The sequence below is a fragment of the Drosophila arizonae genome, chromosome 2, assembly GCF_054131065.1.
Source record: "Drosophila arizonae isolate 15081-1271.41 chromosome 2, UAZ_ARI_1.0, whole genome shotgun sequence".
Classification (NCBI taxonomy): domain Eukaryota; kingdom Metazoa; phylum Arthropoda; class Insecta; order Diptera; family Drosophilidae; genus Drosophila; species Drosophila arizonae.
The window spans coordinates 4,493,610-4,508,490 of record NC_142922.1 but is presented as its reverse complement, the minus strand read 5'-3'; the positions used below and the strand labels follow the sequence as shown (position 1 = coordinate 4,508,490).

Below are 14,881 nucleotides of genomic sequence, written 5' to 3'. Positions count from 1 at the left end.
CTAGTTTCCAATTATCAATGCGTAGTAGAATCATAATAATTAAAACATCTACGATAATTTGAAACTTGATATGTCTTACATTGTGCTTTATAATAAGATTTTGAGTTCCCTTTTGAGTCAAGCCTTCTGCAGGATATTACAAAATTCTGACTGTTAATATTCAAGTATAGAAGTGACTACAAAAAAGTGTCTTGATAAGTAAAAAAGAGAGAAATAAGTAAAGAGAAACTACAAAATGATTTCTTTGTCTTTGTCTGGGAAATTTTCGCTTTAGCTGTTTGCTTTCACTTTGTCTTCACGAAAATTTGATGCGGCTTTCTCTCTCTTTATCTTTGGCTTTGTCTTGCTAGCCAACTTTACGCATTAATTCTGTTAATAAATTTAATGTCTGCATATGTTTCGACATGCCAAGAAGTTCAACAACTATTTGTACAGACACCCACACACCCACACCCATACACACACACACGCACTCTCGCTTGGTAATTAAAAATTTAATTGCACTGTCAATATGTGAGCCGTCAAGTTTTTACTGTACCGCAAGTTACAAATTGCACAAAAAGCTGCATTTGCAATGCAAATTACTTACTTGAGCAGTTTATCAATTTTACAGACATACTTTCGGTACCAGGGCTGTGGCTAAAAGGGGGCGTGTTCACACATTGCTCAGGCTTGCAAGCCCTTAATGCCCTCCGTCCAATCCATTGGCATTGACTGCGGCTTTCGCCTGCCATTGGCAGTTGCCATCAATTTGCGCTGTCAATGGTAAAGCCGCTTGACGTGTTTATAACTGTGCAGAGACACACACATCTACATATACACACACACACATTCGATGCACACCTGCACACACCTGTAAATTCCTTCGCACTTTTATTTACCGCTTAAGCATGTGAACTTTATTGGCTGCGTGCTGGCATCCTTGTTTTTAAGTTCTGGATTCTACTTAGGTAGCAAAAGGTATTCATATAAATGCAAACTAGCCGCAATAAGTGCATATTTTACTCAGCTCAGCAGCAGCAGGAGCAGCAGCAGGAGCTAACCTTTCGCTCTCTTTATGGGCAAAGGAATTGCAAATTGTTTTCAACTTTTCAATTTCCTGCCTCAGCTTTAAGTTATTTGCTCTTAAAGCGGCGACGAAAGCAACTCTAATTCATGTTTATACTTGCTATAATTAGCTTTATTGGCATGCAAATTTTTAACAAAGGGATTTAACTCAATTGCGCTTACATTTTGTAAATTTTCGCTTGAGGAGCGGTAATTAATTTTTAGAGTGGCTTTAATGTATATTCTTATATAATAGAATATCATATCATAGATTCAATCATTATTATATATGATATATAGTGTATAAAGAACCCCATACTATAAAGAGTAGATAAGATATAGTATATTAGACGCAGGATTTTACTGTATTTCCTCTAGAGTCTAGGTCCGCTTTTGAAAAGAGGCGAAATAATTGAAAAATTATTCTGGAAAATTACTTGATTACATCTGAAAATATAGATAGTTCAAGGAGGTCGTTAAAGCTTTCTTCTACTGGTTACATATATTCTAACAATGAGTTATACCCTATTCTGGGTATATATATACCCTTTATACTTATAAACTGATTGTTAATTGTTAATCTACGCACAATCGAAAATCAATAAACAGCTTAGAAATTCATATTTTGGGAAAACTTCCTCAAATAGGCATTTGAGCCCCTAAGCCTGGGTAAAGTTAAGATGAACCATACGCTAAAGAAAACTACACATTCAAAATACAAGATTATATTTTATATAGTTTTGAAAATATTAACTTATACCAAATTTGGTATATAAATATTAATTTTTGTATTTCCATTTCATTTCATGCATACAGAGTATGTCTCAGTCAAGTACACTCAAGCAAAAGCAAACAGATTTGCAAAGTTTGTCACTTGCATATAAATTAGTCAAGCAAATGCTATTTAAATCTGTGTAAACCCTATAACAATAAATATTAAATGAGGCAACAAGGCAAGGCAAGGCAAGGCAGGACTCAGCCAGGCCAGGCAACAAGATGCTGCCACGTCCGTGTTGAATTATGTTTGATTAACTGGTTGCACTTGCTACTTAGTTACAAGTACTTGACCAGATTATGTAAGCAACCCAGCGCCTCGCTTCGCTCAGTTTAGTTCAGTTCAGTTCAGCTCAAGTTCGAATTGGGCAGTGTGGCAAGCAAATATTTGCGGCAATCGTCGAGCGAGTGCTGTTGCAAGTCGCACTCATGGCCAAAAGGCTTGCAGCACATGCTGCACTCCAGCTGGGGCAAGCTGCAACCGGAAAGGCAGAAAGCCATTACAAATGGTCAATAGGAAAAGTTTTCTTATATTCAGCGCCACGCACCCATCGATAAAAGTCGGCGGCGCCAGCTGCTCGGCCGAGCTTTGGTTATTCATTTTCCTATTCGGCGAGCTGTCGGGGGCGGGGCACGAAGTGGGCTGCTGTTGCCAGTTGACTGAGCCAATTGTGTCTCTCAAAGTTGGCTGGCTCATTTGCTTAAGCCTTAAATTTGGCTTATCCGCCAGGCGCAACGAACGTCTCGGCTCAGCCAGCGCCTCATCCAGCTCCGTTGGCCAGCTGCGCCAGCTGCTGCAGCCATCTCTGCTCAGACTATCCACACGCTCCATCAATTGGCAGCAGCTCCAGTTCTCAATGGCGCGACGCACCACAATCGGCACTGAGTGTCCGGCGATCCTGAAGGTGGGCTAATTAGATTCTAGATGGGCTGAAAGATAACGTCCACCCCCTCCCCAGCACCCTCTGTACATACCACCCATCGTAATCGTAGTCAGCGTGTTTTCTCTTCTTGCGAGCACATTTCAGAGATTTACTGCCCAAAGGCTCCTCCGGTCGCTGATAGACAGGCAGATTGCTATATCGCAGACGTGTCGCTGCAAAAGCATACAAATATACATTGATATATATATATATATTCTTAGATAATCAATCATCAAGTGGCTCACCCTCATATTGGGCATAGAACATTTCGCGCTTCTTATTGTATCGATTGGAGAGGAGGCTGTTGAACATTTTCCATGGGCCTGCGTCCAATTGTGAATGCGTTGCGTAATCAAGTTTGATTCTATTTTAAAGCTTTCGCATGGAAGCCCGCAACAACAGCAACGAATGAACAACGACGAAAGACGACGATAGCGATAAGAAAATAAACAGTTGCTAAACGTTGACTCACAATCAGGCTTTTGCGACAAGTCATCGCTGCAGTCCACTCTGATAATTGTTTATAGGCAATTTCGTTTATACATATATGAGCAGCATGAGCATGTGCAGATAGAAGAACTTCGGACTCGTGAGTGTAGAGCGTTCGTGAAATGTTTGATTGACAGCCGAGCATGACAAATTCTAAGAATTTTCCTCACGAGAGAGAGAGAATGCTTAAAGTGTATGAGCCATTGATTTTGTTTATTTATATTTAATTATTATAGTATTTATTATTTATAAGTGTATCAATTGGAGCCTATTGTAAGCCGAACTGAATGGAATGCCTGTAAAGAATTTAGAATTTGAAGCAGTTGCTATGTTGTGTAGATATTTTGAATAGAAAATAATTATTTCTTGCTCATTCAATCAGTGCTTATTTTGAAAAATACTTTTGTATGTGATTCTCATATCATCTAAATAAAAGTCATTTAATACACATTGTTTTGTCATTTCTCTCTCACTGTCTTTGAGAGTGATTTCTGTATTTCACCTACATGAACGCTTTAAATCTTCTCTCTCTTTCTTTTTAATTCTCGCTCTACCATATACATATTCCATTATTCTGCTACTGTTTAACCTCTTTCTGCCTGAATTTTGCATCTATAATCTTAATTTCTTCTACTGCTCTATCACCAATTAGCCTCATGCATATCGCCTTCTATGCGATTCTCATAATTTGTACTCAACGTTGTTCCCTTTCTCAGTGCTTTTTGCTCTGGGTCTTTTAAATTTTTTCAGCTTGACCTATTTACACTTGAGGTGTTCCTTGTGTCCATTTAATTTCCATGATTTTTGTCATTCAAGAATTTTTTCCATTTTTTCGCTGATTTCTTGCTTCTCTTTATCTCTCTATATTCGACTTTTTGTTTGATAACCTAACCCCTTTGATAATGAATATACAGAGTATAATGATATTGTGAACATTTAAGAGATAGGCAAATGTGGGCGTGTCATATCCCATAAAGTTTATATCTTTGATAAGAGTGGGGAGTTAAATATAAATTAAACTATTTATAAGAATATATCCCGGTCAGGGTAGAGAATAGTTTTAATTATCTACATCTCACGCCAAACATATAACCGTTCTCTGCGATTTTCAGTATGGAATGCTGGTCTCTTCAATGTTTCTTTGTTTTTTGATCATATTACATTGTGGAAATGTAACCAAACACTGCTATGAGAATAGGTATCACGCTCAAGTACTCTCAGCTGAAGCACTCTTATTTCGAAGAGCTTGACAAACAAGTGGATAGAAGTGCATATGAGCACTCAATTATGATATGCATTTGGTGCTCGCTAGGCAGCATATTATAGTGCTGATAAGGCCCGAACGGCAAACAAGCCATTTGGCACAATCAAAATTATAAACTAATGTTGAGTGAGACGAGCGCTGGCCACATCAAATCGCAAAGTTTGAAAGCCGAGCACGTAGGAAAACTATATGCGAGCGACCACAGCCACGCACCTGAGTGGGCCGAAAGATGGACAACAGTAAATACGCATGCACATATGTGTGTGTGTGTGGCTGCGTACGGGTGTGTGTGTGCGTGTAGCTGAAAATGAGACACGTAATTGGCTATTAACGCTCGCCTCTGCACAAAGCAAAATGGCTAATTGCAGTTGTTGTTGTCATTTTTGCGAAAATTGCGTGGCGTTAATTGAATTAAAAGTGCGAAAACAAAAATTACATTAAAAAAAAAAAAAAAAAAAAAAAATTGACACTGAAGCGCAAAAAATATATATGTATCAGCTAGCTAAACAAACATTAATGTAAATTTAATTGAATTTGCATATTAGTTAGGATTTTGCAGCCAGTCAAATTTAAATGGCAAAGCTGATTTAATTGTGCAGCGGCGGGGGTGCTGATGGCGCTGTTGGGTGGCAGAACACCATATAAATATAATCCCAATAAAATGCATTTTTCATGTCAAACGCCTGAGCTGCTGGAATAACCTGAATGCACGCACAGGACTTTACGGAATTGCACGCAAACAAAGTGCTGCACAGGCAACGCACACACACATACATAGACACAGTGGGGCTGCGAGGTGGGGGCGTGGCATTTGGCATACCAAATTGAATGGCTACAATTGTTGGCTGGCAGGAGTCGCTGCAGCTGCACTTGTATTATGTAATAAGAGCGCAGCAAACAAAAAACTAAATAACATTTGTGCTGTGGTCGAGCTAAGCTAATAGCCAAGTCAAACAGCACAAAGAGCGCCAAGCTATTTGGCAAAGAGCACAATAATAACAACAGCAACAACAACAGTAGCAGAGGTGCATAGGGAGGGGGCGTGGCAACAGAGTGCATCAAATGCTATTGCCGCAAATCAGCTTATGCTTATGCATTTGTCTAAGCAAGTGGACTCCACAGAGCTGCACAGCTGGCGCCAAATTCAATTTGTTGTCTTAAAGCGCTAAGCCGCAAAACGACGGGCTAACGCAATAAAATGCAACAAAGGCTTATCTCTCCACTGAGGCCGCTGGCCAACAACACACGCCCCCTCGCAAAACTTACTAGAGCTTGCCCGGCGTGGCCGATGGCTCTTGGGGCTGTGTGGCCTTAGACACAATGTTAAAGTAAAAGTCAGCAAAAGTTACCCACTGCATGCTGATAGCGAGCGGGTCACAACTTTCAAGAAGTAACATAAAGCAGAAGAAAAGTGAGGTTAAAAATGATGAGTAGCTACAAGGCGAAGACTATATGCCCTGCGTTTAGAAAGGATAGACTTCATCTAAGCTCTATAATTCGGAATATACTAATATGTCAAAATGGTTAAGAAAATGAAAAATATTTTTAAAAATATATTTTTAGTAAAATTTTATAGTCAATATAGGTTGATAAATGTTACGTAGAAATATATATTTACCTATCTATATATGTATATATCTTTATACCAATATTTCTATATCTATCTATCCATCTATCGACCTGCTTTTATACTTACTATAAATATATATACTTTCAATACACAACTCACATCCTATTAACAGTACCCTCGTCCAGAGTATCCACAATTAATTTCTATTTGCAGTCAAAGTTTTGCATTTGTAAAGCTCAGGCCATTAAATCGCGGAGTGGTTCAATTAATTAAAAGTCAGGCAAATGCTTATATAACAGCACGAGCTGTAAGAGAGCAATAAGTATACTCCTCTAATACTCGTCAATATATAGGTAAAGGTGTGCATAAATACCTACAGTACAGTAGAAACTTTAAGCTTGCGTCCGATGGTTACTAATGGAACTAACCTGCAAGCTCAAGCTGAGCGAAACTCAGCTAACTTAGCTAACAATAAGACGTTAAAAAATTAATGATTTGACTTACAATTTCGAATTATATTATTTATAGATTTAATGACAATTAGAATAATTAATCAACAAATTGATTTTACAATCCTTATTAGAAAAGATCTTGTCATTTTTCATTATACAAATATGTATGTATGTATGTATTTTTGGCATCAAAGCTCTGTTTCACATGGAGCTTGAGCAGTGACAATTGTTCTTCGTCTGTCTTCGTCTTCTGTTCTTCGTCCATTGGCAATCGTAATGACTCTGAGCAGAGGGTCTAGCTACCCACCTCGTTCTCACTCAGCAAAAGGCATTGCTATGTTCAGCAACAGCTACCTTTGTCTCACTCTCTCTTACGGAATGAGTATGTATTTGTATACAGAGATGAACAGCGTTTAGCTAAGACACAAACCTATTCGGTTCATGGTTTTGCAATAGCCCATACAAGATCTCTCTCTCACTATAATTCAATTCTGCTTTACTATTTAAATATGTAGTATTATTATAATAGTATGACTATACTTTAAATGCTTAAGTCATAAGTATTTATCTGCAAGGCTATCTTAATCATTTAAATTGATTTGAAGATTGCTTTTGCCTTCCCTCTCTTTCTCACCTACTGTGTTTAATAGACAAACAAACCAGCTCAACACTCGATCGCATTAAATCGACTCATACCTAAGCTGTTTGGTTGCTTTTATGTTTAATAGACGCACAAGTTTGGGATGTACTTTGTTTATGGCCCTGTTCCAAGAAGGTCGCCAAGGCAGCGCACAAAAGTAGGCAACACAGAAGCAACAACAATCCGGCGGCATTGTCTACGCCTGCCATTGTTGTCCTTGTCTGTTGGGCTTTGGGTTGACGCCAACGCACTTAGACGCACCTTCACACACACACATACACACACGTGCTTATGGCCATACCATTTCTTGACTCATTAACAGGCCGCAACTCGCAGCAGCAATTGCTGTAAATGCTTAGCAGCAGAGATTACTTTGCCAGATTCCCGGCAGCAACACGCTCACGTTCAGCTGCGTTCAGTTCGGTTCAGTTCAGTAGGTGACACCAATGTGCGCGTAGGTGCCCGACGCACAACGTCTGGCCTATTTGCAACCGTGCCGCGTCGCGTCGCCCAGTGAAGACAGCGTGCACTTGACGCCATTGCTCCAGATTTATCAGCGCGCATGTGTGCATGTGAGTGTGTGTGGACTTGTACATGTGTGCAGGTGAACATATGTGTGTGTGTTTTGTGTTTGCATGGATAGGTGCATACAAGTTAAAGCCAACGATACTCTGGGGCATGGCCGTGCCATTAGCGACGCACGGTGAGCTGCAATTCACAGTGAGAGCAAAAATTTTAAAAATATAAAAATTTGTTTTTAATTATAAATTATAATTATAATTTTTTTTTTTTTTTTTTATGAAAAGTTTTTTTGTTCCTTCTGTAAGATGACTTTTTTTTATATACATATTTATAAATAAAATATTTTTTAATTTATTAAAATATTAAATGTTGCTCAAATAATATGTAATAAATAAGAAAAATAGGCATATACAAATAATTTAGATTTTAGATTTATGTTTGTATACAATTTTTCTTATGTACGCTCATTTTTATTTTATTATAAACACATCTTGTAGGCACATATATCTTGAGCTCGTATTAAAGTTCTCAACAACAGCTTGTAGACTGTTGTCATATATATTTCTGTCATTCACATCTGCGAACTGTCCCACTGTGCCTTTGCTTTGCATTTGATGATATAAAAAGTTGTTCCATGTTGATAGTTGAAACTGTGCGCATATCGCTCAACTCTGATACATTTGCTTCGCAAGGAAGCGCCCTTAACTTCTCCCACCCTAGCGCTCGCTCTTGCAGCAGCTTTAGACAAATTTCTTGGAAAGTTCGAACCGCCGCCCTGCCACTGCGAACTTCATATAAATCCGCAAGCTGGCAACTTTTTTTTTCTTACACGTAATTATGCAAAAGTTAAACGCCGTCAACGCCAACGCCAACGTAAACGCGTTCCGCCGTCTGGAAAATCAGTCAGCACTTGAGCTGTCGCGTTAAATTATGCAAAAAAAAAGGCAAAGAAAACGGAAAATAGGAATAGGGAAAATAGAAAATGAAGAAGTAGGAGTAGAAAAAAAAAAAAACAAAAACTTAGCATTCATTAAGAAAGCGCATTGCATTTGGTCATTGTGTGGAGCGTTTACTGTACATGAGTTTGTGTGTGTGTGGCATGCCATGCAATGCGATTTGTGGCACACTTAATTGTGGCTCAGAAAGTGTGGCATGTTGCCCACTTGATGCCAATTGGCTGGAAATTACGTTAATCCGTCGAGTGCGCTTACACTGGCTTACAAAATCACGTTCACGAATCAACCGTGCTGGTGGCTGGCATTAATGCCAACAGCAATTCCCTGAAATTTACACTTAATGCGATTATTGCATGTGGCTTACTGAAAGAACAACAAAAAAGTGCCTTGATCTTTGTTTGAGTGGATTCTGGGAATTTCTGGCCTCTATTAAACTTATAAATATTTATATTATGCATACATTTGAGGTATTTAAATTTATTTCTTTCGATATTTCATTTTAACACTTGCAAATTGTGTTTAAGAAATCTGACAAAACTTTAAATTTGTTTTTAAACTTATGAATTGATTGATTGAATTTGGAGAAAGCATCAATAATTCTTATTAATTCTTAATTCTAAATTCCTAATTAATAGACTTGATAATAGAAAGAAATTTTTAAAGACTTGAAGGCAATAATATTTTAGTTTTATTTATTTATTTTTTAAAATTGTATTTATTTATAACTTTTTTGTTGCTGTTGATAAAGAAAATAAATTTAGAATAGTTAATTTTTGAATATAAATTGTTATTACTTTATTATTTGGAATAATAAATTATTTAATATGAATTGCTATGAGTGTGCTTACAAAAAAAAAAAAAAAAAAAAAAAAAAAAAAAAAAAAAAAACTAATGATTAAAAAATTTGTATTATATTGAAAAAATTTCAAAAACATATATATTAATTTTAAAAATATTAATGTTAAATAGATTTTTTACGTCTACATATGTACCGAATATAACATATACATGTGTTTATATGTATTTATCGGGATGTTGAGTCAATGAAGGGAGCTAAGAATGCCAAATAAAAGCATCAAATAGAATAAATTGTGTTTGCTTACCTCCTGCGAGCTTACCTGAACTTGCTGTGCAGCTAGGAATGAAAGGCAAGGCAGATGAGCAAGGGAAATGAGCTTGAGACTTAAGGGAGGTGAGCGAATGAAGTAAATGAGGGTAAATGAGAGGTGAAATAAAAATGCCTTACTATATAATTTTACACGTCTCTATTCCTTTAAATGTTGAAAATAATTAATAGAAATTATTAATATACACAATTTATGTTATCTTAGTTACATGTATCATAAGATAATTATTTATTTTTGGTGTATATTTAAAAATCATTAAATATTGTTCCATCTCTCACCCACAATATTTGCCTAGAAGGCCAGCAGCAATTAGCCAAAACACAAACAATTCAATTTAAAAGTGTTCATTGCTTCAGAATAGGCGCCAATAATTGCTGCTTGGCTTGATTACTGGGAATGCGGAGACACTATCATCAACTGCTCGTTACGCGCACTTTCCAAAATGGGCGGCACTTAAAGCGATGGGCGGGGACAGGACACTTAATTACATGCATTGGGCACTGTCGTCATGTCATGTTCTGCGCTGTCAACTGTCCGTTGTCCGTTATTCGGTGTCTGTTGTCTGTTATCCGTTGTCCGTTGTTCGGCGCTCAATAGCTGTTGTATTCCGTCAATTATGGCGTGTTCGACATGTTTGTATGTTTGTCTGTGTGTGTGTGTGTGTCTGTATCCGTGGTTGAATCCGTGCCGTGGGCATCAATCAAATGGACATGTTACAATAATTTCATTTCACAACAAAAAATTAAATGCAGTCGCGTGCCTCACATATTTACATGACTATTAAATTAAAAAACATGAATGGACAGGACACGCACATTGCACACACACACACACACACACACATAAGCTACCATCGTTTAGTCAGCTCTGAATGGCTGGCCATAAAAATGGTCTATTGACATGCCACAATTTCGAAAAGTGTCTATGAATATGAATGTTTGCGAGTGAGAGTACGGTTTAAGGTCGCTTTATTTGCTTTTAATTTACTGGAAAATAGGTGCGAGGATATACAGATAGATAGAGAGTACAATTGTTTATTCTGTTATAAAACTCATGTTATTAGCTAGATAAATCAAACAGTTAACATTGAACGATAAGCTAACGGGCTAAAGGCTTAGAAACATTTAATTTTAAAGTAAGTTACTCTTTTGGAATAAAAAGTTGATAAGATTGAAATTTTACCAAGTTTGCAGGGACCGTAACAATTATAACTTTTATAACAAAAAATTAAAAAATTAAAAATTAAAAATTTTTTTGAGTAATTAAATAAATTATTTTTAATTATTAAAATTAATTTTTATGGTAAAAATCAAAAATAATTATTACCAGCTTGCCTTAGGTAACTATTTTACATATTAGATAGATAGAATTTGAAGGTTTATATTCTTAAGTTATAGACCTTTCAGTTATATGCCTGTAAATTACATGTCCATAAACATATATACAATATATATTGTTACATATGCGAGTATATAAGATATATTAGGTAGATTATCTTTATTAATTATTTTTAAAATTTTTTTGCATTTTATTTATTTATTTTTATTAGGACTTTTTTTTTTTTTGTTAACTCTACAAAACCTAAATAATTTTTACAAACTTTTTTAATTATTTATTTTTTAATTTTCTTTATTATTTTTTTTTTAAGTTTATTAAACATATATACAAGATATATTATTACATATGCGAGTATATAAAATATGTGAGGTAGATTATCTTTACTCATCATTGGGATAGACCTTTAAATGATATATGGCAGATGTGGCTTAGCTTCTATGCTCATCAGTGGAGTGCAGCTCACCTACATAAAAAAGCAACTGCTTTAGCCCTAAGCGCATAAAGGACTTATTTGCCTTTCCAACTATCTAAGCTTTCCATTTTCTTAAAAATTGCCCACTTAATCAATCTCATTTCCCTTATCCTTTTCAGTGCAACGATTCGCTATGATGGCCACCTCACAGGATTATTTTGGCAATCCGTATGCGCTATTTCGCGGTCCGCCCCTTACCATGCGGCCGCGCAGTTCGCCGCTGGGCGTGGCTGGACACACGCATGCCGCCTACGCGGCCCTCGATCTGCAGTCGCCGCACAAGCGTCACATTGAGTCGGATGTGCGGTCACAGCCGCCGCCGCCATTGCCGCCGCCGCCGCTGTCGCTGCCGCCGCTGCCAGCCGCATCGCCGAGGTAAGCCCGGGTCGAGTGTGCAGCCGGTAGAGCGCTAGAAGCGAGCACAGAATTGAAAGTATATCGAATCGTAAATCGATCCCAAAAGCATATCATCAGCAACCCATCAACACTTCTTCTATGCTAAGTCTTCAATCAACACAAGCGCCTCAACCGACACCAAAATGAATGCAAACTGAATTTAAATCAAGTTTGAGTTTTTGTTGTTTGTCTTAAAAAATTCAAATCAAGTTAAAGTAAATACTAAATAGCCCTTAAATACTTACGGCCAACAAAAAAAAAAAAAAAAAAAAAAAAAAGAAAGTCAATTTAACGTAGAGTCATTTTAATTAAAGTGCTTATCGCTTCTGTTGAGCCTTTACAAAAATTAATTTGGACTTTAAACCCATCAAAGAGAGAGATTTCCAATGAGAAAAACAATTGCCAGAAAGGAAAAGTGTTTGCTACGCTATTTAAGATAACTTAAGATAAGATATAATAAAACTTTAAACTATTCAAAGATAACTTAGCTCATAAAGCTGAATGTGTGCATATGGTAATCCCTGTAAGAAACGACACCAACTATTGATAAGATATAGATAATAGATCGTAAGCTATTGCAGAGCAGAAAAGAGCACTTGTACCGTTGAAGCAGAGATATATCTTTAATATACATAAGTACATTTAATAACAATATCTAGCAATATTATTAACTTAAGAAATAGTCGTAAATTTTGACTACTGAACTTTGCCCAGATCAGAGTATTAAATAATCAACTATTCATATAATTAATGCAAATATCAGATATATATAAACATATATACGAAAATGATATACTAAAGCCAATATTCTAACTACAAATCAATATATATATTAATATATATATAGTATTTTAGTAGACAGCTATTTGTGGGTCCAGTTGTTCCCGAAACTTATATAACTACAGCATAAACATAGATATAGAACATACATATATATACGCATTTAAAGTTAACTCAGTAGTGAACAATATACAATATATTCGATATTCGAAAGTTTTATCCAGTTCTTAGTGCTTCAACAATAACAAATACAGCTAATGTTAACTCGAAGTATACGTACACGAATAGCCTCTTGAAATCGTAGAATTTGTAGTTCAGCTAAAGCAATAAACTCAAACAATAAGTCATATTCTATTAACAAATATACAAAATATTAGAATATATTTATGAAATTCAATAAACTAGTATCAGTATATATATATATATATATTAATAAATAATGTATACCGGTATTATATCACAACATATTTACATAAATCTAAGTAGTGCCAATAATTTTCTAGTTTTCTAAGCGATACATGTTTATGCCCATCAACTATTATCAATCCCAAGTCCTGGGCATAAGCACGCACCTAACGAGCACATTGTAAAATGCAAAATTTTAAGCCAAGAGTACAAAAATAACAAACATAAAATTAAACCCACGAATTGGTAGCAAAACACAAACTTGTACTTAAGTAGCTGTAAGCCACTGTAAAGCAAACACTTTTCATGCGAAAAAAATCCCAAGAGATATACATAGAGTACATACATACGTAAGCCAAAGTCAAGGAGAACTGTGAGTAGCCTGGAAACTGAGCCCCAACGACAGCGTCGAAGTTGCCAACGTCTTCAATCAACACAAACGCACACTATGAGCAGATGATCATCAATCAACACTCTTCAATCATCAATCAACAATCAACAATATATTAGCTTAGCAAGTCGCAAAAGTATTAGCCATATATATCTCTCTCTCTCTTTCACAATTGCTATATATCCTATATATGTAATGAAAACCTAACCTAACCAACAATCAACAAGCACCCAAAAACCTGTCGACGAGCGCGGTAAGTCAAGAGCCATTTACATTTATCTCTACTCCCTCCATAACAAGAAAATCACGTGCGTGTCTAGCCAACGTAGATACACTAACCCACACAACGTAGTGCATACCGAGTGCGGCATGGAGCCATTTAGTGGAGCGATAGTGGGGCTGCCCAGCATGTGAAGGGCCTGTCGGGCTGCCAAGTAAAACATATATAGATATTATAAGCTTAGATCTATATAGAACCTAAGATCTAGCTGCATTGTGCGCATGCCGAAAAAAAAAAAAAAAACAAAAAAACAAAAAATACTAAAAATATTGTGAGTCTCTTAAAGCTGCCAAACGATGCAGCAACATGCAACATAAACTCTCCAAGTAACTTTTTAAAATTAATTCAAATACCTTAATCCCAAGAGCTGCACATGCAACTGAAGTACTTAAAAAAAAAAAAAAAAAAAAAAAACCCCTTCGAAGTGAACCCATCAAAAATCATATTTGCTCGTGTATATAGCAATTTTACCTTTATTGTCGTCAAGTTCATGCAAATACCAATTTAACGTGCGATAAGATTCAAATATCTGCATTAAGCCCATTGCTCAATCGAGCATTATGAGCCCACATCTCCTCCTGCATACCTTGACGATAATCAAATCTAACGGAAATGTCTTTACAAGAACCCTAATGTGCGCTATGCGATTGCCTCGTATCACGCTAATTTCATTTGCTCTGATGTTGACATTTGATACTCTTACTTAGGGCTTTACAGGGGATGAAAAGCACGTAATATTCTGATATATGGAGTACTGCGTATACTATTGTTGGGGTTTTATAAAGTAAAAATACCTTCATATATTATAAATATTTATGATTTCTTAAGCTCCTCTGTGATAGAAATATAATACTGTGCGTTAAGAATGATTGATCGACTGATTGACTGATTGATTGGACATTAACTGCCAGCTTAAACTACTTAGGTCATTTGTTGCCTTATAGCCTGGGATAATAGCTTTATTCAGCTATTTATAGTAAAGGAGGATTGGCTTATTTATAATACAGTAATATATATAAAATGAATGTGGATCTAAGTACACTTATTATTTCTAG

General features: G+C 36.3%; 2 protein-coding genes across 6 annotated transcripts in view; one reads left to right on the top strand and one right to left on the bottom strand.

Moving 5' to 3' along the window:
* The window catches only part of fru (sex determination protein fruitless), a 171,478-nt gene that overhangs the window by 23,317 nt on the left and 133,280 nt on the right, over positions 1–14,881 (top strand). For all 4 annotated transcript variants that reach the window (XM_089475348.1, XM_089475340.1, XM_089475335.1 and 1 more), the window contains exon 2: positions 11,694–11,949. In XM_089475348.1, the coding sequence (XP_089331474.1) occupies positions 11,708–11,949 (242 nt within the window). In that variant the 5' untranslated portion in view covers positions 11,694–11,707. The remainder of the gene's footprint in view (positions 1–11,693; positions 11,950–14,881) is intronic.
* On the bottom strand, positions 1,757–3,620 carry LOC108620782 (uncharacterized). 2 transcript variants are annotated; one of them, XM_089461865.1, is made up of 5 exons: positions 3,217–3,620; positions 2,990–3,108; positions 2,797–2,917; positions 2,370–2,720; positions 1,757–2,296 (listed from the first exon to the last, which is right to left on the bottom strand). In XM_089461865.1, exons 2-5 carry the CDS (start codon positions 3,054–3,056, stop codon positions 2,170–2,172), a joined length of 666 nt encoding a protein of 221 aa, XP_089317991.1. In that variant the 5' UTR covers positions 3,057–3,108; positions 3,217–3,620; the 3' UTR covers positions 1,757–2,169. The 2 variants fall into 2 exon arrangements, with proteins under 2 accessions (XP_089317991.1, XP_017873214.1); XM_018017725.2 differs by having other exon boundaries at positions 2,990–3,119; positions 3,217–3,619.

What these genes read in the sequence shown, in the direction of transcription:
- LOC108620782 (XM_089461865.1), bottom strand. Translation starts at nt 3,056, where the DNA reads ATGTTCAACAGCCTCCTCTCCAATCGATACAATAAGAAGCGCGAAATG. An exon ending in GACTACGATTACGATGGGTG is followed by an intron (nt 2,721 to 2,796) that starts GTATGTACAGAG and finishes GCCCACCTTCAG; the next exon opens with GATCGCCGGACACTCAGTGC. An exon ending in CCGCCGACTTTTATCGATGG is followed by an intron (nt 2,297 to 2,369) that starts GTGCGTGGCGCT and finishes TTCCGGTTGCAG; the next exon opens with CTTGCCCCAGCTGGAGTGCA.